Raw genomic sequence first — 25363 nt, 5'->3', positions numbered from 1 at the left:
GGATTTTCTTTGTTTTTTGTTGTTGTTGTTGCTGATGTTTTGTTTTGCCATACTCCTGGCTCTAACTTGGGTTAATTTGCCTAGATATTGGAGATTTGGTGGTGAGGGAAGCTTCTGATATGTGTAATATGTTTCGGTATTTTCTTTAGGTGTGCTTTCTTTCATAATGCAGATTAGTTATAAACAGTTATAAAATTAGCTATGTAATACATTGTTGTAGTAACACATATACATGTAATAACAATTGCTTTTATTTTTTCCAAGATAAAAAATTATATCTTAATTAAGTTTATTTTTATTTTCTTTCTTTCACATGGATTTTAGCCGAGGAATGAAGTTTGAGAATGTTCAAACCCTAACAGATGCCATTTATGACATTATTCTTGACATGAAATGGTGTTGGTAGGTATTTCATAAGAAGGTATTCTGAAAAACGCTCTGTCATGTGAAATCATTTGTCTAGTACAACTGAACTTTAAAATAATAGCATCATCCTAAGAAAGCATTTTTGTTTTGTTTATTTTGCTTCCCAATTCCTATTCTCCTTTTTAAGACAATATTGTTGATCAGTAGGCAGTGTTAGCTTTGAACAGGGAACAGATGTCAGGTGGTTGGGCAAAATGAAGCAAAATGCTCTGTAACTATTCTTTAAGGACATCCATTTATTCCTTTTCATGCTCTCTGGTACACATTTTCTCCTTCTCACCATCTCTAACATGGGAGAGAAGATTTAGAGGTACTCAATTTTCAGGCAATTCAAAATTAACAGAGAAGGAAAATGATTTTCAGCTACAGGAGGTAAATGTAGGAAGAAAAAAAAATGGCTTAAAGGACAGGAGAGAACGTTCGATTCGATTTTAAGTCTAAACAGGTGGCCAGAGAAATTAGAGGAACAAGGCATGCTGCATGACTCCTCACTAGGCGGTAAAGTAGGTTAGTCTGTTCCAGATAGTGTAGATGCATTTCTACTTTGAATCGAAAGGGGAGGAAGGAGATGGTGTTAAAAGTGCTCTCTGTTTTCAGCTCTGCCTAGTGGTTAGTAGTTATATGATTTGTGACAAATCACTCTTTCTCTGTACCTCAGTTTTGCTGTGTTTTCTAAAATGGGGATAATTTTGTCACTGTCAACTTACTGTGTAAATTAACAACATTGTCTATAAAAGACTCAGTAATTCCTGGCACATAATGATATTCCAAGAACATTGCTAATTAATGCTGCTCTATTATTGTTATACTTTAAAGAATTGTGGTTTTTGAGCCAGGCATGGTGGTCCACACCTGTAATCCCAGCAGCTCTGGAGGCTGAGGCAGGAGGATTGTGGGTTCAAAGCCAGTCTCAGCAAAAGTGAGGCACTGAGCAACTCAGTGAGACCCTTTCTCTAAATAAAATAAAAAATAAGGCTGGGGATGTGGCTCAGTGGTCAAGTGCCCCTGAGTTCAATCCCTGGTACCTCCCCCGCAAAAAAATTGTTTTTTGAAAAATGTATTAAAGTATTTCAAATTGTAAAATAGTCCTATACTGTTTTTGAAAAGGGTTGATCAAGCTGGGGTAATATGTAAACAAGAAGGGATTTTTCGAGTTAATTGCATGGACTGTCTGGATCGCACCAATGTGGTCCAAGCTGCCATCGCACGAGTGGTCATGGAACAGCAGGTAACTTGGAGTCCATTCATTTCATTCTAAATAATCATTTTTAAATGTTTTTTTATGTATAAATAAACAATGAAATATTTTTTCAAATTCCAGATGTTCTATGGAACATTTATAGAATACAAACATCCCTGTTGCTTTAAAACTTGAAAACCACAAACTTTATTAGAAATAAGTTGAATAAAGTGGCTACCCTTCTATCCTAGCCCTATGGGTGGCAGCTATTTCCTTCATTGTTTTCCATCATCTCTCTTACCTCAGTGTTCCATTTTAGATCTCTCAGTCCTCCAACACCCAAATAATAAAGTTCCTGTATTATATAAATTCCTAAAGTGAATGAATTTGAAAATTAAATCCCCATAGTGAGCCAGGTATGGTGGTATATGCCTATAATCCCAGCTACTCAGGAGGCTGAGGCAGGAGGATCTCAGTTCAGAGGCCAGCATGTGTGAGGCCCTGCATACTTACTGGTACTGCAGAAAGTAAATAAATAATTACCTAAGTGAAAATACCTAGCATGGTTTCTAGATTTTTGTGTTTTGTTTTTCATGCTACAACCTTGTGACTGAATCTTTATCTTATGTAGTGTTTGAATAGCCAGGCTTCTGAATTTAAGCCTGGCTCTATCACATGCTAGGTTTTGACTCTACCATAGACCTTAACCTCTCCAAACCTTAATATTGTCATATTTTAATAAAAGTATTGATGTATATAGTGTTTTGATGAGTAAATGAGATAATTCATGTGAAAAAACTCTTAGAACTCTAGAGTAGAATTCACATTTACTGGGCACTCACTACTCTGCTGTTGTTAATATTATTTTTCCTTGTGCTTTTCTGATATTTAGTTTTATTTTGTAGGCAAATTTAAAACAAAGAATTTAACATATAATAGTGTGAGACAATACATTAAAAATTATAACAAATGCAAGAGGTCGTAGGTTCAAATTCCTGACAAGCCCTGCCCCCCCATGAAAATTATAATAAAATATATGGATATTTCCTTATATTTATTCAACTATAGTAATTCATAAAGCTGTATTTTAACAGTGTTTTATTTTAAAATGTCAGAAAAAATTTTTAAAATGTAAGGATCCTAAATTTTATGTCAATATGTTTCCTTTTTATACAGTACACATTTGATGCTATGGTTTCTAGGCTCATATAAATCTAACAATGTGTTCTTTTTAGCTGAAAAAATTAGGTGTGATGCTCCCGGAGCAGCCATTACCTGTGAAGTGTAATCGAATCTACCAGATAATGTGGGCTAACAATGGTGACTCCATTAGCAGACAGTATGCTGGGACAGCTGCTCTGAAGGTGAATGTGTGCAGCAAGCAATTATGGATTGTTCTGTGGGATGCAGATTAGACTATGATTTAAAATCAACTTTGTTTTTGAGAGAGAGTTATCTAGACTACAGATGACAGGTCTGTATAGTTTATTCCCTTCTGAAATGTTTGGCTAAGGCAGAGGTCATTCATTCAAATTCCTACAGCTACCAGGTAATGTGACTCAAGCAGGTTTTCATTAGATCAGAGGGAGAAGTAGACTGAGGAGAGCATTTACTGTTCCTGGAGGGGGCCAGTCCACTGTTTCCTTAGGAGGCCCTCTGTTGCTATATCTTTGTTTTTCAAGGGAGCCTAGAAATCTGGAATTTTCTGTGAATGGATTTTAAAACTGGGTAGAGATAAAGCAAAGCATATCTATTGGCAGAACTTGGTCTCTATTATGATAATTTGTCTTTGCTGAATTTGAATTCTAATCCTAAACTCTGTGACCTTGGGTAAGTCACTTAGTTTCTGTCTCATTTGCAGTAAGACTAGGCATATTGTAAAAGGTCATCATGGAAATAGACTTAAATGCTTGTAAGAATTTAGAACATTCCCTAACACATAGTAAGTGCTGGAGAAGTACTTTATTATTTTCTGTTGTAAGTCTTTGACAATCTCATATAGCTAGTCTTCATAAAATTTTAAATGTAAATATATTCTCTGGAAACCAAATGCTGCCTTTGTGTGTATTGCTCTTTGTGGGCAATAGGAAGTAGTCAAATTTGTTAAATTAGGTTTTTGTTAATTTTCCTTCAAGGTAATAGTTCATCTCAGGATATTTCTTTTACAAATTGTACCATTAAGGGCTTAACAAGCATCACATAGTCCATCTTTTTGGTTGAATGATAAATATAAAAATTAGCTTTAGAAGTTCTTGTACATTTTATTATTTAAAGAATGTAGTGCTGGGATTGTGGCTCAGCGGTGGGATTGTGGCCCAGCATGGGTGGGACCCGGGACCCAGGTTCGATCCTCAGCACCATATGAAAATAAAGACATTGTGTTGTGTCCATCTACACCTAAAAAATAAATAAATATTTAAAAACAAAAAAATAATAGGACCGCTCCCCCACCCCATTTGATTTCAAACTTCTTTGGGATTCATGTTTATGTCTTTGTAATAGTTATTGCTTTACAAATATTCCCCAAGAATGGCCTGATTAGGAGCATGGTCCTTAAATTTCAGTTTAAGGATGAGGCCTGTATTTGAGATTGTCTTGGCTAGAAAGAGGGATTGGAATGGGAAAAGAAAGAATGTATCTTTCTTGCATTAAGAGTAAGTTACTGCCTCTCTAAGGATCTTCTCTGCCATGTTTGTTGTGAAAAACATAAGTTTAAACCCTTTTTGGATTGTTGTACATGTGTAGTGATCCACGGAAATCGTGGTCTTCCCTTTCTACTCATCTACCCATATGCACACACTGGTTAAATTCTGTTATAATAAATTCTAGGGAACTATCCACATTTTCCACTTCAGAAATTTGGTTTTTGAATATCATACCAAAATCTTGAAACTCTTTTGTTTTGGCCTTTGTTATATTATTGACTTTGGCGTGTCAATTCTAGAAATTCTATGAATTACCAAGGAGGACTTTACCCTAAAATACCAACTAAGTATGAAAACTGGTGCCACAAATAGCATATTTAATTATTTGACATGCTTGAATCAGTCAAATACTAATAAATACCTTAACTGCACTATTTGAAAATTATTAAAGTTAGGATTTGGAAATTATAGAAGTCTTTATAATTCTAGTCTTGAAATGAAAGCCCAGAATTGATTTTGAGAATATTTTATGTTTGAATAAATTGTCAAAATGGCTTTTTCTTTTAACAGGGTGACTTTACAAGAACAGGGGAAAGGAAATTAGCAGGAGTTATGAAAGATGGAGTTAACTCAGCAAATAGGTATTACCTCAATCGGTTTAAGGATGCTTATAGGCAAGCTGTTATAGGTAAGGAATATAAATGTTTTTTCCCCCTCAAAATTTATTATATTCTTTCCTCAAAAGTTTACTCTGTGAGTAAAAATTTTACATAAATCAACTTCATTAACACAACTCATGTTTTGTAATATACTTGCGTTTCTATATTGAACCTCTTACCCAATAAATCAGATTTAAATTTTTTTAAGATTTAGAATTTGACTGATATTTTTGGCTTGAGAAACAAAAGAAAACATCTACTTTCATACATATATGTCAGTTTGCTACTCCTGTAACATAAAGCAAAGTTGAAGCTCCTGGAGTGTGGAATAAGTTGCTTAAAACCTCAACAACTAAAAACTTCATATTTTGTTTGTTTTCCCATTACTCAAGGCTAAGTGATATAACCAGATTGTTTTTTTTCCCCCATTAAAGCATTTGTCAAATGTTCTTGTGATGGACAAATACATCATCTTCTTCCATAAACATGGTTTAACAAGTTAGTAGAGTGTCAGATTTGGACAGCATCCTTACCAATTCATCATTATTTAGAAGAGGAAATAGGAAGGTAGATTGTACAATAGAATATATGCATTGACATGTCTTTAATTTTTATAAAATTAAGGATTTAAAATGAGGAATTTTAAAGGAAAATTAAGGCTTATGGTAAATGCAGAGTGTTTTGGATTAGAATCAAATGCAGGGGCTGGGGTTGTGGCTCAGTGGTAGAATTCTAATCCTCACACCAAGCACGTGTGAGGAGCTGGGTTCGAGCCTCAGCACCACATAAAAATAAATAAAGGTACTGTGTACAACTACAATTTAAAAAAATTTAAAAAAAGAATCAAATGCAACATAGCTTACCTGTGGTTTCTGAGAATCTTTTTATCCCCTCCCCCTCTTTTTTTAACCAGATTCTTTTTTTTTTTTTTTTTAAGCACACATGAAATACCAGGGCCTAGACAATAGCCAATTGGGAATTAGAGAATTCTGGTATAAAGAAATTTGATTCATTTGCCAGAGTGGAGGTGGGAGGTGGTTCGAGCTATGCTATGACTAGAGAATTTGATTTTAGCAGTTTATTGCGTCTACTGGTTGATATAGCAACCCAGCTTCTGTCATCCTCTCAATTTAACTGTCCATCCCACCAGCTTCATCCTGATTCTGACACTTGTTTTCTTCAAGGTATAGAGATGGAGGCCAGTAGAAGTTCTGATTTGTTGCTTCCCTTTGTAGGGCTAGTGGTTCTTTCCCAGAGATATCTCAGGGCTCACTGTCCTAAATTTCTTTACAGGAATGAGATTGTAATGATTTATTTAAGCTTCAGCAGCATAGCATGCCTCTTCAGGAGGAAGTTAGCTTGTCTATACAAATCTTTGACCATATTTTAAAATTGGTTTTTCTTTTTAGTATCAAGTCATAGGAGTTTTTTAAATATTGGGTATACAAGTCCCTTATCAGATAATGTGTCATAAATATTCCCCTCTTTCTGTGGGTTGTCTTTTTCACTTTCATGATAATGCCCTTTGAAACACAAAAGTTTTAAATTTTGATGATTGTCACATTTTTTCTTTTGTTGTTTATGATTTTGGTGCCATATCTAAAAAATCTTGCCCAAGTAAAGATTATAAAGATTTATGTTTATGTATTCTTCTTAGAGTTTTAGGTCTTACTTAGCTTATTGATAATAGATATTAACCCTTCTACCCTAGATTTGATGCAAGGCATTCCAGTGACAGAAGATCTTTATTCCATATTTACTAAGGAGAAAGAGCATGAAGCTTTGCATAAGGAAAATCAGAGAAGCCACCAGGAACTAATTAGTCAGCTCTTACAAAGTTACATGAAGTTACTACTGCCTGATGATGAGAAATTCCATGGGGGCTGGGCACTCATTGATTGTGATCCCAGGTGAGTTGAAATGGTGTCCTGATGAGTAACCTGCTTAACCTGATGTTGGTAAGTTGTCACAGTTAATGCTAGCTGTGGGCGTGGATGCATGATGCATGGCAATTTTTAGTACAGGACTGCTGCTGAAGTACTAACTTAAGATACTCACAGTGGCTGGGGATGTGGCTCAAGCAGTAGCGTGCTTGCCTGGCATGTGCGGGGTGCTGGGTTCGATCCTCAGCACCACATAAAAATAAAAGATGTTGTGTCCACCGAAAACTAAAAATAAATATTAAATAAAAAAAAGATACAGTGGGTGCAAGATTAAGGGAGTGCTAAAAAACTCAGTAATTAAAATAAGTATTTTAATACAAATTTGATTTTTAAAAATTGATATTGGCCACCAGGCACAGTGGCACACTCCTATAATCCTAGAGGCTTAGGAGGCTGAAACAGGAGGATCGTGAGTTCAAATCCAGCCTCAGCAACTTGTGAGGCGCTAAGCAACTCAGACCCTGTCTCTAAATAAAATACAAAATAGGTCTGGGGATGTGGCTTAGTGGCCGAGTGCCCCTGAGTTCAATCCCTGTTACCAAAAAAAAAAAAAAATTGATATTGGCCAACTGCAGCCTGCAGCTGGCAGTGTGGATCCTGCCTTGCCATCTCCAGAGTTTAGGTTTATTGTATTGATGCATATAAGTGAGTGCAATAAGAGGTACAAGTGATGCTTATTATTTTTATTGGATATAAAGTGGTCCTAGCCTTTCATCAAATAAATAGGCTGACTAATACTTGACATTTTTTTAAACAAAAAGCATCCAGTTTCAAGTGGTTCTTCAAAATATCAGTGAATAGCAGAATCTAAATTGATCTACCAAATTGCTTGCTTTTACACAAATCTAAAATGGTAATCTTCAATATTATAAAATCAAAAACATTTTAGGAAATTCTAGGCCAAGCTCTGAGAATAAAGCATCCTAGATTTTATCTTGTACATTTCATGTAATTTTAATAAAAGGGACATTAAGTATGCTTCAAAGCACAATCAAATGAAGATAGTATTTACATATATTAACATTAATAAAAAGTAACATTGACTTACTTCATAGACAAAACTTCCATGACGTTAATGTCATGGAAGATTTCATTTTGATAGTAAATACTCTATGTATGGATCGAATTTGCATACCTTTAAAGTGAGGTGAGGTTTTTCTCACACATCTTAGCAAAAAATTTGTGTTCTTTTAAGCCATTTGTTTAAAAAATATATTTTGGTACCAAAAAATATAAAATATATATGTATATGTGTTTACATACATACATATTTTAATTTTTATACTAGGATTGAAACCCAGGGTTAGTTTTATATTTCATGATGGACAATGCAGTCTTAAGTTTATTTATTCTGTCCTTATTGCTGTCTTGTTTGTAGGACTGTGTGTCTGGCGGTCACAGACAGGGGAATAGTAATCTCTGTATACTCATTAAGTCACAGGATACTTCATGCTTGTAACTCTGTCACTGTGATCTCAGGCTGAGCTTTTTGTTGAGTTGGCCTTTTAGTTGTATTTTCTTTTAATATATATATTTAGTTGTAGATGGACACAATACCTTTGTTTATTTTTATGTGGTACTGAGGATCGAACCCAGCGCCTCACACGTGCGAGGCAAGCACTCCATTGCTGAGCCACAATTCCAGCCCCCTTTTAGTTGTATTTTGCTTCTTGTTCTACTTCTTCATTCTTTTGTTTTAGGGTATATTCAGGTGTGGGCCTCTTGCTGAGTTTCCTGACTAGTTTCTAGTTTGTCCTTAGATTGCCTTCTCTTCCTCAGATGTTATTACATGATATATTTGTCCTCTAATTCTTCCTCAGGTGGTTGGTTATCAAGTGATGCAAAGTATCCTTTGCCATTTTTACTTGCCAAAGCTTCTACTGCCATCCTCGTTCTCATCTTCTTCCTTGTGTACAAAATAGGCCCATCTGTATCACAATCTTTGGTAACTCTGGAATTGGTAACCTTTGGAATATTGAAAGACTCTGGATCTCCCATCAACCCAAGAATCATCAGCTGAGATGCTACCTTCCTTGTCTTATTGGTTGTAAAAGTTTGTGTTTTCTCCACTAACATGGAGCCAGTGCCTGATGGAGAGTGGTTCTGTTAGCTCTTTGATCCAGAGAAGCTGCCTCAGGTCTAAGGCAAAGGTGTGCAGGGGAGTCCCACTGCTAACCAGGACAGCGTTAGTGTCTGAGGGAATGACATGTTGATTCTCAAGGCCCTGCAGCTAAAGTTTGAGACTCTCCAGAAGAATCTCCTCTAAGGCTGACTATGCCAGACTGGCTGTATCTCACAATGGTTGAAGCACTGGCCACGTGCCGGGTATTTTGGCCTTTGTGTGTTCCTGTTCTTATTGTTTTGCTGGAAACTGCTTTTGTTGAAGCTTTGGGATAGGATGAGATGGATGGAGCAGATGGTGAGGCTGATACTTTTAAGGTGGTGGCTTCTCAGATCATGTTTTAGCTTCTTGGCTTGGATAGAAGGAAAGGGTATGTCTATCAGAAGTCATGATATTTCTTTTTAATAAAGAGAGGCACTAAATCACTCTGTGGCTTACTCCAACATGAACCCCTTTTGGAAGCTCAGGAAATATGGGGGATGGAGTGGTCTACAATTCATATAAGTTGAATAATACTTTTTGTGACTGGTTGATCTCACATGTTTTTGGAGTTTATCCACATTGTGGCATAAACCTCATTTTTTCAAGTAACTGAACAGTATTCCATTGTATGGATATACACAACTTTTGGATTATCTCCACATTTTGGCTATTACAGTGTTGCATGAACATTTGTATTCAAGCTTTTGTTTGCACATATTTTCAGTTCATTTGAGTGTATATTTTGGCATAGAATTGCCAGCTCATTTGGTAATCCCGTTTGACTTTTGAGAAGCTGCCAAAATATTTTCCACAGTGGCTGTGCTACTTCATACTTACACCAGCATGTATGAGGGTTCCAATTTCTCCAGACTTGACCAACACTTATTTTCCCCTTTTAAAAAGATTTTTTGTCATCCTAGTGTATTTGAAGTTAGATATACCTTTTTTAGCTTTGATTTGCATTTCCCTAATGACAAATGTTGAGGATTTTTTTTTTCTTGTGCTTGTTGGCTCTTTTTGTATCTTCCTTAGGGGGAAAAAATGTCATTCGAATTCATTGCCTATTTTTAAATTGAAACGTTTATATTTTTATTAAGTTGTAAATAAAGTTTTACCAAGATCTGGGTGGGGATTAGGGTCACGCAAACAAGGAAGGATTGTACAAATGCAGAAACCCTTACTGTCTTAATTTTTTGATGTCTTAGTCATATTTTTACAGTAATTTTGATTTTTAAAAGTACTGCATTAATCCTGTGTTATCCCCTTAATTATGCGTGAGACAGTGCCTCCTCGCCAAACTGCAGTCACTGCCGCAGCATAGTTGCTGCAAGCGGTGGCTGGCGGGAGCCCGGGGCTGCGGCGCTTTTCCGCCTGGGCTCTGTAGGAGCTGTCCAGCGCAACAGGGCCATTTCGTACAGCCCCTGCACATAAGGGCTGACCTCTCAGGCCTTTTGTGTCCTTTCCCGCCTCCAGCTGTTGCAGCACAGTCTGGCGATAATGGGAAAGAGGACCTTAAATTTGAGAGGAAAGTACAGGTATGTCCTTCAGCCACTCTACAAAGCCAAGTGTGTAGCGGTTCTATTCAGCTCGCCCTCTGGACACTCAAGGCCGCTGCCCCTACCAGGTTTCGTTGAGTGATTAGCCATGGGATAACCACTCTCCATCAGGCCTATTGCTGGGTCAGATACGGCCGAGGTCCGCCGCTCGCCGACCGTTGCAAAGGCGCGAGCCAAGTATCGCGGGAGCCGACCACCCAGCGCCCTTCCCCCACCGGGCCGGGGTCCGTGCCCTCCATGGAGGGCGCTGGATGCGCCGAGCAAGGCGCGCATGCGCACTGCCAATCAGCCACTGCCGGAAGTGGGCGGCCGGAAACCAGACGTGTCCCCTGGGCGTGACTTGGCGCGGCCGCATAGCAGTTGCCGCATTCGCTGCAGGCGCGAGCTAGGGTGCAGGTGGCTCCAGACGGAGCTTCGAGACATCGACGGACAGACGGACGGACGGACCGACTGACAATGCCGCGCTCCCACCGGCCTCCACCAACCGCGCAGCGGGCTGCCGCCGCCAATGCGGCCGAACCCAAGTCTGAAGGCGTTCTTGCCATGACTTTTAAGATTTTTCTCCTTTTTGCAGGACTTATGGTTAAAGTTCCTGTGGGGTTATATTTTTCCTGTAAATTACTCCTTTTCCAGAGCCTGATGTTAATGTCCCCTGAAGACAGCGCCTTCTATGCGACTATTGTCGCTGTGGTTGGGCTGCATGTGGTGCTGGCGATTTTTGTCTTCATAGTGTGGAAGGAGGGTTTGCCTCAGTGGCGGGAAAACAAAAATGAATAGAGCAGCATCCTCAGGGCTGCAGATGTGGGGGGTGGGGGAGCACCTAAGGGGTCTTTCTTTTTCTTTCTTGTTCGTATTAAAAGTGCTTTTTTTTTTTTTTTTAATGGGGTAAGGGTGGGTGGGGAGGGAAATTAAGTATTTACTGCAGTTAAGACTTCAGTAAAAATGCGGGTGGGGGGAGGGCCGACATTTTTCGACCGCCTATTATGTGCCAAGTGCTTTTCATTAAGGACATAATGTTTTAGACTGAGGATCATGTTTGCCTGATGTAAATATTAATGCCAAATTAGGAAGATAGGATGAAAGTAATCTGTAATTAGTAGAGTAGAATTTATTTCATATAAAAATATGTGTCGTGACGTATTTTTTGGGCTTGGCTCAAGCAACAATTTTCTGAATGCACGTAAGTATCAATGCATAAAATGAAATCGCATATTACTGTGTTATTCGGTATTATTCTCAATGAAGCTCCCTGGATCGTTGAATAGGTGGTTTTCTTTTTCCCATTCATTGGATAATGCTCAAATTTTGGCTCTTAGAATCAATCTGTTTTATCGGGTTCTGGCATCTTATTCTTCCTCATTGTGTTCTTCAGTTTATTAGGCGAAAATTGAGGTGCATTTGTTGTTTTAGATGACTGCTAGAGTCATGCCGCAGCAAGGTGCCGCGGATGTGGAAGACTGCAGTTGAAGATGTTAGTAAATCCCGCAGTACCCGTTAAACAATGACCTCATTCTTACGCAGATTAAGTAGTGGCTTAAGTTCGTTCCATCTACGAATCTTTTTTCCGCTATTGTTTTCCATTTGCTTTTCCACTGGCGTTTTTATAAGATCTAGCGATTTTGTTATGAAATCTTGAAATCTTAAGACAGAAATGTCCACTCTTCCAGTGGAATTTAGAGACTAGTTATGAGAATGCACCACCTTTTGATCATGGAAAGCCTGTTGATATTAGATTAATATTTTTATATTTTCACATTCTTCCTATTGTCAGAAATTTGTAGATTTTATACTTTGACCGTTTCCTTATTAATTTTACGAGATACATTTTACTATGATTTTGATTTAATGGTCCATCAACACTCATCTGGTTTGTAACTTGTATTTTTTATTTATTTTAATCTATAGTGAGAAAATAGAATGTAGCTTGGATTTGTTTCATTTTGGCACATAAATGTTATATTTATGTAAAACTCTTTGAAGAGATGTATTCTATAGGAGTGCAAAATATCTTAAATGTATAGTGTTGTTTTGAATGTTAGACAATGAGGTAATCTATGATTCCTCTGTCTTACATTTTCCTATCTTCCCACTAACCGCCTACCACCTCCCCCCCCCCCCCAATTTATCCTGTTTTCCCTGAGGACTCCTCCTTTTCCCCTTTTCTGGCTACTTCTCTTTGAGAAAGAACTTCTCCTCAGATCAGTCCTTCTTTCCACCTCCCCCACTTCCCAAATCTGTTTTTTCTTATTGCTTTAAAATTTTCCAAATGCATTGATTGCATTACTTTTAACTCCAAATTGTTTTTCTTTTGTTCACCTGGCTAGTCTTTTGTCATAATGACTCTGCTGTGGGAATATGCTTGACCAAAAATGCAGATGAAGATATTTAATTACCTGTGTCATGTTTGTTTAGCCTCATTGATGCTACTCATAGAGATGTGGATGTGCTGCTACTGCTTTCTAACTCTGCCTACTACGTGGCCTAGTAAGTTGCTTTATTCGTTTTGAGCTTTCAATTTTCTTTTTAAATTTGGAAAAAAAAATTTTTTAGAATTCATAGCAAAAAATGTTAAAGAATCTGATTTTTATTATTATAAAATTTCATTGAAATATTTTTCAGTTTGAAAAATATAAGAATTATTAATCTGTTTTTTAAGAGTCACACAGTGTTTTTTTAGCTTAGTATTATCTGTGTAGCTCCCAGATTTTCATATACTCCATTTTGTATCAGCATACCATATAAAGCATTTTCCCCATTGTTAGGTATCGAATTACCTCCAGATTTTCGCTACTATGAATGATGTTAGCTATTCATATACAGATAACTTGTATGTATATGTCCCTGTGCACACATATCAGCTTCTCTTTGATCAAGAGGATATGTGAAATTATGTGACTTTTGAGGTTCATTGTCAGATCCATTCCCAGAAAGACTACCAATTAACAATGCCAGTTGCAAAATAAAAGTATTTTATTATTTCCTCATGCTCTAGCAGAATTGAGTTTTAATTTATATTTTCTAAATAAATATTTACTTATTTTTGGCTTTGTTAGAATTATGTTTTTAGTCCTCATTTCAGATGCCTGTTGGTATAAATCACATGGAATTTTCATCTGCTGAAATATTTCTAAGTAGTTTTGAGTGTTCTGCCTTCATTTTAGGTTAGGTTTTAGATTTTGTTTTTTAAAATTTTTGTAACATAATTTTTTTTTGCCTTGTAATTGGTTTCTTTTTTAGTGTAAGATCTATAAGCCAAATTTCTTTAGCTGTTAAACTATATGTGTTATTCTTGTTTAGAAAATATTTCTTATGTTTTAACTCTACTCCAGACTATTGTGCTAGGGAAGATTTTATTTTAACTGCATGTAGTAGTTTGCTAGTTATATTTGGCTTGTTGGCTGAAAAATGCTTTTAATTGTAATCTTTTTTTCCTCCCTCTTTCTAGTTATGATGATGAAGTTGATAAAGTAAGCCAATATCAACGATTGAGTCTAGAAGGCCTGGAAAAAATAGAAATAGGTAAATTTTAACATACTAACCAACTCTGTTGCTTCCAAGTGTAGGTCAGATTATTTTAAGTGACTGGTAGAGTAAGTATCTGGTAGAAACCAGAAGAGGATATTTCAAGTAGTCTTTGTCTTTAGACTTCTTTTCTAGTCTTAGAGAGTAGTGATAGATACAGTCTGATAATATTAACTGGGTTTCTATTATTTTTGCCTTGTGAAGATAACACCAGGGATCAAATTTAAATAATTGAGACTGAAAGAGTTTTTATATGTCATCAAATCAAAAGGTCACGATAAGCTTGTCTTTTGCAAATTCTCATTTAGATTATGAAAACTTGTTACCTACCTAGTTGATGAATGTTTTGTTGATCTTTTGAAGTGACAGAGGAAAGTGAATGTCATGTGAAAGGTATAACTTTACATGTATTCATTTGGGTTTTTAGGTCCTGAACCCACACTCTTTGGTAAACCAAAGTTCTCCTGCATGCGACTGCACTACAGATATAAAGAAGCAAGTGGTTATTTCCATACACTGAGAGCTGTAATGCGTAATCCAGAAGAAGATGGAAAAGGTAAAAAAGAGGAAGATATAAAAAATATTCAGCAGTGGGCTTGATATATTCTATTCTTCTGAGTCCAAATGGAATTGGGGACATTGCCTACAGTGTAGTGGTCCAGCATTGTGATCTGAGATCTTTAAATACGAACTCTGTTCCCAGGATCACAGGGAGTTTCTTTGAATGGATTCTCTATATCTTATGTTAAATTTTGTTTTAGAACATTTTAAATTAGTGGGGAGACTAGTGAACAAGTAGCAATTTTTAAACCTGTTTTTAAGTGCATGACCACAGATTTTAGTCAAGCTTGTATGAATTTGAGCAGCTTTATTTTTTAGTATGTTTTGTATGTTTTTGGAGATGTTAAGTGGTTATATTTGGGTTTCAGATACCCTTCAGTGCATTGCAGAGATGCTTCAGATAACCAAGCAGGCTATGGGATTGGATGTACCTATAATTGAGAAAAAACTTGAGAGGTGAGCATACCACTTCTAAGATTTTCTTCCAAGAATAAAGACATTATTATCCATATTTAAAGGTATGTCCAAGGGAGGAATGGGGGAAACCACATTTAAATTTCTTATGTAGCTCTCATATTTCTATTGGACAGTGTTATTTTATTGTCAAATCCCAAGAAGTTATTTTGGCTTATCAATTAAAGGATGCAGTTTTCATAGAATCAGAATCAATTTAAATAAGCAAATCATCTTCATTTATTAGAATGGTGATACTGGATTCCATGGACAATTGACATTTTTCTTTTCTAATTTATAGGAAGAGCAGTAAACCTCACGAAGACATCATTGGTATCAGATCTCAAAACCAAGGCTCTTTGGCCCAGGGGAAGAATTTTTTAATGAGCAAATTTTCATCTCTAAATCAAAAAGTGAAGCAGACCAAATCCAATGTAAATATTGGCAACCTTCGAAAGTTAGGAAACTTCACGAAACCTGAAATGAAAGTTAACTTTCTAAAACCAAATTTAAAAGTCAATCTTTGGAAATCAGATAGTAGTCTTGAGACTTTGGAACACTCAGGAGTGATGGACAATAAGGTCCAGGCAGAGTCTGATGGGGACATGTCTTCAGATAATGACTCATACCACTCTGATGAATTCCTTACAAATTCAAAGTCTGATGAAGACAGGCAGCTAGCTAATTCTTTAGAGAGTGTAGGGCCAGTAGATTATGTTCTTCCTAGTTGTGGTATTATTGCTTCAGCACCTCGATTAGGCAGTCGATCCCAGTCTATCAGCAGCACTGATGTTAGCATTCATGTTCTTTCAGACATTACTGTTGCTCATGGAAGTGGGCTTGGAAAAGGCCGGGTGTCTCCTTTGAAAAAAAGTCCTTCTGCTGACAATATACATATATTGACTGGTTTTGCCAAGCCTGTGGATATTTATTGCCACAGATTTGTGCAAGACGCACAAAACAAAATGACGGAGCTATCAGAGATTAGGTGTGTGTCTCAGCAAGCTAGTGAGGAAGGAAATCATATGAGCAATCAGGTTTCTAATGAAGAAACCAAATCAGAATCAGCAGAACTAATCCCTTCTCGACCATCTCAATTAGATGTGTCTTTTTCTGCAACAGGCCCACAGTTTTTGTCAGTTGAACCAGTGCACTCTGTTATATTTCAAAAGACCCCTGGTTCTGGTTCAGGCATGTTGGAACTTGAGTCAGGGCTTCATGTAACTCCTTCTCCTTCAGAGAGCAGTAGCAGCAGAGCAGTCTCTCCCTTTGCAAAGATTCGCAGTTCCATGGTCCAGGTTGCTAATATTACACAAGCTGGGTTAACCCATGGCATAAACTTAGCAGTAGCTAAAGTTCAGAAGAGTCCTGCAGAGCCAGAAGTAGTTAACGAAGTCCAGCAAAAGGAACTTAAAAATATGTTTACACAATGCCAGACACGAATAATTCAGATTTAGATTTTGGCCACAGAGAAGCCTTTGGCTTTTATTTGAAAGTTCAAAAAGGAATTTTCACATATTAGGCCATTTTAACTTGTATTACGTCTTAATCTACGGATTACAAATTTTTGTTTCATTGGGAAGGGTTTTAAAGAAGTCTGAACCTGAGGTTTCCAAATTGGAGTCAAGGCTAGAAATCCCAAATCCTAGATTCTGTAGACCTGAACAGTTTATATTCTGTAACAGGTTACTTCAGAACAACTTGAACTGGTTTTTAAGAGGGAAAAGAGGAATGGACTCTAGGAAGCAGATATAAAGGTTAGACATTGACCCATTTAAAGGCTCAGCAGTTTTCTGTTGTCAGTTCATTCCTATGCATTACCTCTACAAGGTGGATCATACACTTTAGTTTTTAGTGACTTTAGTGTTCCAAGTGTGGAGAAACATCTGAATATTGAAAAAAATTGTTCAGTTGTGATGGCTTTTAATCATTTTCTAGGAAGTTGATTGAGGATTTTTGACACTGGTCAAGAAACATTCTCATTTGGTCCTGATTTTTCCCATGTTCCAACTTAAATATATTCTGCCTATATTCCTCAAAATGTACACTTGCCAAGTATAATATAAACCTGTCTTGTCAATATGAATGGCATTATCTATTAAATTTAATTTTGCTCTGTTTTCAGGGATGTAAGAATATATTGGCTACTGGAAATTCTAGAAAGTTTTCAAATTTTAACCTTTTTCCGGGGGGGGGCGGGGGGGGGGCATTCTTCAACATCTTGTGCAGACTGTTGCAACTATTGAAAATTTAGTCTGAAGCACAGCTTGTGCTGAAACTGGTTTTTTTGACCATAACCCTGTCCACAAAGAACCGGGGCCTCTATATAACCCAAATAGTAAGAAAGCTACACAGCATATTCCAGCAAGTATTGGTTTCTCTGATATCTCAAAGTGAATCTCGGCTGAACATTATGTCTACTGTGACTTTAATAAGCATTCCACATTTGTTATTTATTAGTTGTGTTTTTTTTTTTTTTGAAGTGTCAAATCTTGTGACTATTAAAATAAAGTACCATTGTAATTTAAAATATTGTGTGAGTTCCTTGCATGACATTTGATCAAGGGTTTGATTTAAAGAATTCACAAGTGGTAAATTTGTTATAACTACATACTTATTCTGAGTGTTATTTCAGTTTTTTGAAGTATTCTCATGATTTTGAAAATGATGAAAGTGAATCAAACAGTACTTTTAAATTCCAAACATTCAAAACTGAATGCTTTATTCTGTTCTTACCAATTTGGTCTTGAAAATAATGTTCCACAACACAAGTAAAAATACAAGTCAAGATCAGGTGAGAAAATAAGCATATATAAGTTCCACAGAAATGAATTCCAAAGAGATTTTTTGAAAACTAAAGTTAAGGCAATGTTTAAAACAAGGATATATAATGTCTGGATTAATAATCTTGCCTTTAATAAGAACAACAAATCCGAACGTGTGTGTTCCTAGGTAAGGGAGAGTGTGTAATCTGCCTGGGTGGGTCGTGGGCAGGAGAGCATTTGCACCACCTCCTGTACTTAAATTCACCTTGTAATGTGTTTCCAAGTGAACACAGGGCTTGTCCACATAGATCATATCTTACATAATTCATGAAAAACAGTCCAAGGTACTGATAATTGGGGAAGTTTTATTTCAAGGGAACGTTTCTGCAAGATCAAGCAAAATTATGATTTCTTTGGTAGATTATCATTTACATTGGCACAGTCAAGACACATGGAAACTAGGACAAAGATAATGTTTTTCATTCTCAGATTCAGTTGAGCCTTCATTTTATTTCTGAAAGTTGAAGGAAGGTGTAGTCTACCAGTTATAAAAATGAAAACCAGTTAGAATTCTAATATAAACATTATTTACATTAGTTTATAAAAATAGATTTAAATGTAGGAAAAGAACAACTAATTTTTACTTCCCTTCATTAGGCATATGAATTCCTTGACTTTTCAAGGCTGACCCTGTTTTCTTGGTTAAAAATCAATGTCAACTAAGCCTTCCTTACATGAAAAAAATTTTAAGGACTCATTTAATTGATCTGTTTTCAATGAGGTAAGTTAAAAGACTCTTGTTGCCACAATGATACTATTTTGCTTTCTACATGTTAGTAATATTTCATTCCTTTAAAGATTTGTACATCAAAACCAATTGGTCTGGGGAAAAAACCTTGCATTGGGCCTTTACAAGACTAGCAGATAATATTTCTTCATCCAGCACATTTGGAACTGATAAACTTCTATGTCTCAAAATCCAATCTTTAAAGTAACTAAATGCCATTTATTAGTTTTAAAATCCTCTTTTCTCTTCTGGGGATACAGTGCAGTGGTGCAGCTTGCCTAACAGAGGTAAGGCCCTACCTTCCATCTCAGCACCATTAAAAAAAAAGTTTTTCCTAAAGAGTTATTTTTAAAAATATTTTTTAAGTCTACTTAGATTTTTGTTTTTTTTTTAATTTCAGCAGAACTTCATTAGGTTGTGTTCCCTTAAGTGAGTCCTATAAAATAGTAGTTTCCAAATGTACTGGGATGTAATGAGAAACATAAGGACAATATAGCGTTCTTCAAAAAGCTATATTTATTCCATTTAAAAGACTACCTCTTATTCTGAGATTGTCCTTTTATTAAAAAAAAAAACTCAAATATATCCACAATGATTTCTTTTAGATTATTTGCCAAAATAAATTGACAACCCTGTCCCCAAATTTTCAGAATTTTACTGGTCCATAAAATGCAAAATCTGGGTACCAGTGCCATGTAAAAGGCTAGTTTTTCAAGCTGTTAATAACTGTTAGAATGTTTCTGTGGCCAAATATCTGGGAAATGATACTATAGGATTTCACCCGTGAATCTAGGAAGTATGTCCATTCACCAAACTTGGACTACTGAACATACTCAAATCCACTGTTAATTGGAAAGACATAGAAATCTCAAGAGCACAATCCCTCCAACTTTGAAATTACAACAATTTTCTTCAAATGAAGTTAATATTAGCATTTGAACAGAGTCTGGCCTATGACTTAGCTGCAGCTAAGGAAATATAGGTATAATCAGCAACATTTATCAATATTAAACTTTTAATATCAAATACATTTTTGTACACCATTACTAATTTATATCATTATAAAACAAAACTTCAAAAGTTCCATAAAATCAGTAAGGTAAAAGCCCTCACTGAGTATCGTATAAACTTCAGATGTCACCAGGCTTGATTTCAGGAAAAGTCATTGGGTTTTGATACAAATTATGTATAAAACTGTGGTATAAATGATATTTGAATTTTACAATAACGTGGCTACAGTTTGCCCGTTACTCCTCAAATAGGTATCAGAACTTTAAAGTTCATTTCCATTCACACATTTTTGCTGTTGAAGCCTATTTCTTCTTAAAGACTCGAGCTGCTTTGCTCTTAGCCATCGTTCTCTTGACAGTGTCGTCTGCCCAGCACTGAGAGACAGAAACCTGGTTTGAAACAGAAACACATTTAAGTCTAAGAAAAAATTTAAGATCTAGGAATACTATTAAAAAAAAGCGTCCAAGTGGTGCCACCTGTAATCCCAGCAGCTTTGGAGGCTAAGGCAGAGGATTGCGAGTTCAAAGCCAGCCTCAGCAACTTAGCGAGACCCTGTCTCTAAATAAAAAACAAAAAGGGCTAGGGATGTGGCTCAGAGGCCCTGAGTTCAATCTCGGGTACCAAAAAAAAAAAAACCACACACACACACAAAAAAACCCACAGTCCAGACGAAGACCACCTACACACAAGTCAAGAGCTAGGTTAGACCCCACAAGGAATTCCCGGAAGAGCAAGAATTGGAGGGTAGCTGGCTCTTTGAAGCTTAGAGGATAAGCAGCATTCCTGTTCCACTTATGAGGCAACTGTCCAAACAGAATTCCCCCCAATAATCCCTTCTTTAGAAGGCATTGTTTAAAAAGAAAAAAATTCTGCTGTTTTTAGAAGTCTGAGTTACTGCTAAATAAATGCACAGCTTTCAGAAAAAGCAATTATGAGCATATATACTACTCACCGCGCTACCACAAGCAGCTGGTGGAGGTCATCAGCAGTGATGCTCTGAGGGTCATTCTTTCGCATTTCCACAAAATCATCTTCAACTGCCTTTATTGAAAGAGTAAATGTACTTTATAAGGTTCCTTTAAAACTCCCTTAAGTGTACTTTAAAACCATTATTTTTGTAAGAAATAAGATACTTGGTCCTTTGATTAATGTAAAAATGAGGATGTCAGCTCCACCTCTTAGACAAACAAGAATATAGATGGAAAAAAGGATGGAGAACTGAAATTTTACACACAGAAAAATGCTACTGATGAAAACATTCTAAACAAAATAAAATGAGAAGGTGAAACAAATTAGCAACTTGCATAACAACTGATGCCTTTGAATAGGGAAGAGTGACATCCATGAAAACTGCAGAAAGCAATGATCAGAATCCGCTTTTTCAAACCTCTGGAAATAAATGTGACCCTAGCAGCAATCTAGGGAACATTTATGAAGGAAAAAGAGGTGATTCTTGGTAAGAAAGATGAGCTTTGTGGCATTTTAACTTGCTTTACTCCCATATTCTACAATACAGGGGGCCCCCTGGTGATAGCTTCAAAAATGGCAGACTAGAGCACAGAACAGAGCCAGAGTTTCTTCAAAGCAGGGCTGCCAGAGAACTGTCATTATCTGACCTTTTTGGTGATTTCCTGGAAGACTCACCAATGGGGACATGGCTGAGTGGTAAAGTGCTTGCCTAGCACACGCAATGTGTTTGATCTTTAGAACCTCAAAAAGAGGGGGAAGGGGGACAGGATTGTGGCTCAGTGGTAGAGCACTTGCCTAGCATGCATGAGGGACTGGGATTGATCCTCAGCACTACATAAAAATAAAAACGAAATAAAGGTATTGTGTCCATCTACAACTAAAAGATATTTTTAAAATGTTTCTAAAACAAAGGGGGGGGGGGATAAATCTAAAAGCACTAACACAACAAACCCTAGAACCTAGTTTCTAAAACAGAGGTGCCACATTATGTTATTTGAAATGTCTGATTATCAACAAAAATCAGATATGCAAAGATGAAGGTACACACAGCCCACAAACTGAGAATAAAAAGAGTCAAAAGAAACTGTCCCTGAAGAAACCCAAATATTAGACCCACTAGACAAACATTTTAAACTGGTTATTTTAAATATCTTCAGAGAAGTAAAAGAGACCATGTACAATGGTGCACTTTTACCTGCAGTCCAAAAAGAGTTCTAAATTGTGAGCCATTCTAAGTGTTGTGACAAAATCTTGCCCTGTCCTGTTTGGAACATGTCATCCTTCATTGGCATGTTCACACTGTGTATGCCACCTGCTCTGTGGCAGTTGAGAGGGGGAAGAGACCACATTCACTGAACTTTTATTACAGTATATTGCTATAAACGTTCTCTCATCAATTATGGTTGTCAATCTCTTGCTGTGCTTAATGCATGAATCCTGTCATAGAGAGCATTATCTGTGGTTTCAGGCTCACACTGGGGATCCTGGGATGAATCTTTCGTAAGTAAGGGGGAAGGGGCTACTGTATAAACTAAAGGAAACTAAGAGAACATGTCTTACTAAATAGAGAATGGCAAAGCCAGACAAGACAAGGGTTGGGATGGGAGCTGTGGCTCAGTGGCAGAGCACAGAGCCCTTGCCTGGCATATTTGAGACTCTGGATCTGCTCTACAGCAACACACACACACACACACACACAATAATTGGAAATAACAAACAAACAAAACAGAGATATTCTTGAATGCTATAGAAAATGACTGATCATGTACGAAGGATCCTGTCACCAGAAACCACAGAACAGAAGTAGGAGGCAGTGAAAAGACACAAAGGGCTAAGAAAAAGATGATACCCAGAATTCTACATTCAGCAAAATTAGCCTTAAGGAGAACAATCCCATCAAGGTGCAGTGAAATCCCAGTGACTTGGGAGGCTGCAGCAGAAGGATCACAAGTTTGAAGCCGGTCTTAGCAACTTAGTGAGACCCTGTCTCAAACAATAAGGGCCAGGGATATAGCTCAGTGGTAGAGTGTCCCTGGTTCAATCCCCATTACATGGGAGAGAAAAGACAATCCCAGATAAGCAAAACCTTTCTCATGAACAGATGTGTCCTACAAAAAACACTAAAGGGAGTTCTTTAGGCTAAAATGAAAGGACGCTAGACAAGAACATGAACCCGCAGGATGAAACAAATGGCATCAGCAAAGGCAACTGCACAGTTAATAGAGATCAGCAGAAATGCCTGATTTAAAAGACAGGTAAGTAAAGTAATAATTATCAATGCATACAGGTGGAATTTTTATGACAATAGCATGGAGAAAAAAAATCATAATGAAGCAAAATTTTTGTGTATTCTTGTAATTGAATTGACCATTAATCCTAAATGATTATATAATTATGATATTAAGAGCCGGGGATGTGGTTCAATGGGAAAAGCACTTGCCTAGCATGTGTGAGGCCCCGAGTTCAATCCCCCAGCACCGATATTATAATTTTAGCTCCTGGGAAGCTACTAAGAAAATATTATTTTTAAAAAAGTCCAGGGAAGGGATAGTAGAGGATAGGAAAGGCAGCAGAATACAACAGACACTAGTATGGCAATATGTAAATCAATGGATGTGTAACTGATGTGATTCTGCAATCTGTATACGGGGTAAAAATGGGAGTTCATAACCCACTTGAATCAAAGTGTGAAATATGATATATCAAGAACTATGTAATGTTTTGAACAACCAACAATAAAAAATTAAAAAAAAAAAAAAGTCCAGGGAATAAAATGAGACAGCAGAAAACTATCTATTTCAAACAAACAAATGAAAGACTATAAAGGAAGAAAAAGGAAAGACATAGAAAGCAAAGAGCAAATTTACCCCATCTGTAATGATAAATGTAAACTGGCAAAACATTACAATTTACACAGGGAAATCCTTGATGTAACTTGAATGTACCTTGGTTATTTCATCAGATATACTATAATCCAGGAATCTCAAAAGGGTCAGGTAGATGCGGAATTTGTTCAGCACAGAAGGCAGCACCGCCGAGAGGAGGCTATTCGTGTACTCCTCCATGTTTGGAGGGATTAGCTGAGGCTGTAAATGAATCTGACAGTCTGCCTGAAAAGAGAAACAACGGGACCCAGTATTTTTCAAATTCCTAGATTAAGCTACATGTGCAGAAGCTGCATGCTCTATCAGCTTCCAAGGGAATTAGGAAATACCACTTAATTTTGCGAAAGGGAATTAGTTTTTAATATGATTTACATACATTATAACTACCACAGCAATTATTACTGAGGCTAGCTTTTGCTGGGTGTGGTGGCACATAACTGTAATCCCAGAGACTCAGGAGGCTGAGGCAGGAGGATTGTGAGTTAAAAGCCAGCCTCAGCAACTTAGCAAGGCCTTGAGCAACTCAGCAAGACCCTGTCTCTAATGAGATATAAAAAAGGACTTGGGATGTGGCTCAGTGGTTATGAGCCCCTGGGTTCAATCCATGGTACCCCAAAAAATGGAGGTCTGGGAATGTAGCTCAGTGGTAAAGTACCCTTGGATTCAATCCCTAGTACTGCAAAAGGGGAAAAAAAAAAAAAAAAAACAAACCTCAATGGTATCAATAAACATAAAAAAAAGGTGGACATCTCTAAAAGGCAGTTAATAATTTTTTTTTTTTTTTTTTTTTTTTTTTAATGGTGCTGGGGAATGAACCCAGGGCCTTGGGCACACTAGGCAAGCACTCTACCGACTGACCTATATCCCCAGCCCAGCCCAGGCTACTCCTGAACTTGAGATCCTCCTGCCTCAGACTCCTGAGTTGCTGGGATTACAGGCATGCACCACCATGCACTACCATTCCTGGCCAATTTAACTTTTTATTGTACTTTTCCACAGAAAACTTACTAATGTCAAAGGTTATTCCTCATGTTCACAAGTGAACTCTATTAGCTATACACCTTTTTAATACCTGGGATGTATTTCTCATCATCCTCAAAATTCAAACCTCTTGATCAGCTACTCCATTTCACCATAAAGTATAAAATTCATTACCAGGTGATTAGGGACATTTAATAAGGAAAGCTAAACTATTTCTCATGTAAGTGACAGAAAATAATGGGACAAAGGCAATCAAGCAGAAGTCTGGATGTTAATCCACCTGCAGACAGCTTTTACTTTGTACGCTCAGATGGGGGCATGTCTGTGCTAATAGCCAGGTGATCCTGTGACTTCCTGATGGCTGCTTCTTGGTAGCTGTAAGTTTCCATCCCAAGGCAGGAACAAAATAATTTATTTCCTTATTAATAGTCAGCAGCCACAATGAAGAAATAGAACTTAGAAGCAACATCAACATAAAACAAAAACATAGCCATCTACATTTAAAAGTGACTCTTTTTACCGGGAGGAGTGACCGCCCCTCTGAAGTAATCAGTACATTGATACTGCAGGGAAATTCCATCTGGTGGTAACTGAAGTCATAGTCCACCTTCTGCCAGGTTATTAGGTTGCTCAGAGCTGTCACATTGTGAACACCTAGAAGAGTAAGAACATAATTTTCAGTCACTTGATCTTAATCATAGGAACATTAGTTTGGCTGACAAGGATTATAGACGTGAGATTTGTGCTGCTTAAATAAAGACTATGAGGGATGCCTGATTTATAAGCTGAGTGTCCCCAAGCAAACATTCACTAGGTGATGAGCTCCACAGACAGACAGCATGAGGCCTGCTGGAGCTGTCTGGGACAAAGAACACTCACCCTAATGCCTAATGTCTGATCCACCACAGGATACTAA

The 25363-nt window shown here is 37.1% G+C and overlaps 2 protein-coding genes across 6 annotated transcripts in view; one reads left to right on the top strand and one right to left on the bottom strand.

The window, feature by feature from the left end:
- Inpp5f (inositol polyphosphate-5-phosphatase F) overlaps positions 1-17579 on the top strand; it is an 87883-nt gene extending 70304 nt beyond the window's left edge. For 2 of the 3 annotated variants that reach the window (XM_027930200.2, XM_027930201.2), the window contains 10 exons: positions 325-402; positions 1534-1654; positions 2842-2970; positions 4822-4939; positions 6622-6820; positions 12926-12997; positions 13959-14032; positions 14463-14591; positions 14965-15052; positions 15351-17579. In XM_027930200.2, the coding sequence (XP_027786001.2) occupies positions 325-402; positions 1534-1654; positions 2842-2970; positions 4822-4939; positions 6622-6820; positions 12926-12997; positions 13959-14032; positions 14463-14591; positions 14965-15052; positions 15351-16506 (2164 nt within the window). In that variant the 3' untranslated portion in view covers positions 16507-17579. The remainder of the gene's footprint in view (positions 1-324; positions 403-1533; positions 1655-2841; positions 2971-4821; positions 4940-6621; positions 6821-12925; positions 12998-13958; positions 14033-14462; positions 14592-14964; positions 15053-15350) is intronic. The other variant, XM_071610846.1, reaches the window with a different exon arrangement.
- A 580-nt stretch (positions 17580-18159) lies between these two features.
- The window catches only part of Mcmbp (minichromosome maintenance complex binding protein), a 39123-nt gene continuing 31919 nt past the window's right edge, over positions 18160-25363 (bottom strand). For all 3 annotated transcript variants that reach the window (XM_027930206.2, XM_027930204.2, XM_027930205.2), the window contains 4 exons: positions 24968-25101; positions 23527-23691; positions 20565-20653; positions 18160-20001 (listed from right to left, as the gene is read on the bottom strand). In XM_027930206.2, coding sequence (XP_027786007.1) covers positions 19875-20001; positions 20565-20653; positions 23527-23691; positions 24968-25101 — 515 coding nt within the window. In that variant the 3' untranslated portion in view covers positions 18160-19874. The remainder of the gene's footprint in view (positions 20002-20564; positions 20654-23526; positions 23692-24967; positions 25102-25363) is intronic.

Source organism: Marmota flaviventris, chromosome 4 (assembly GCF_047511675.1).
Source record: "Marmota flaviventris isolate mMarFla1 chromosome 4, mMarFla1.hap1, whole genome shotgun sequence".
NCBI classification, from domain to species: domain Eukaryota; kingdom Metazoa; phylum Chordata; class Mammalia; order Rodentia; family Sciuridae; genus Marmota; species Marmota flaviventris.
The sequence above is the reverse complement of the archived record's forward strand: the minus strand, read 5'-3'. Positions and strand labels throughout refer to the sequence as shown.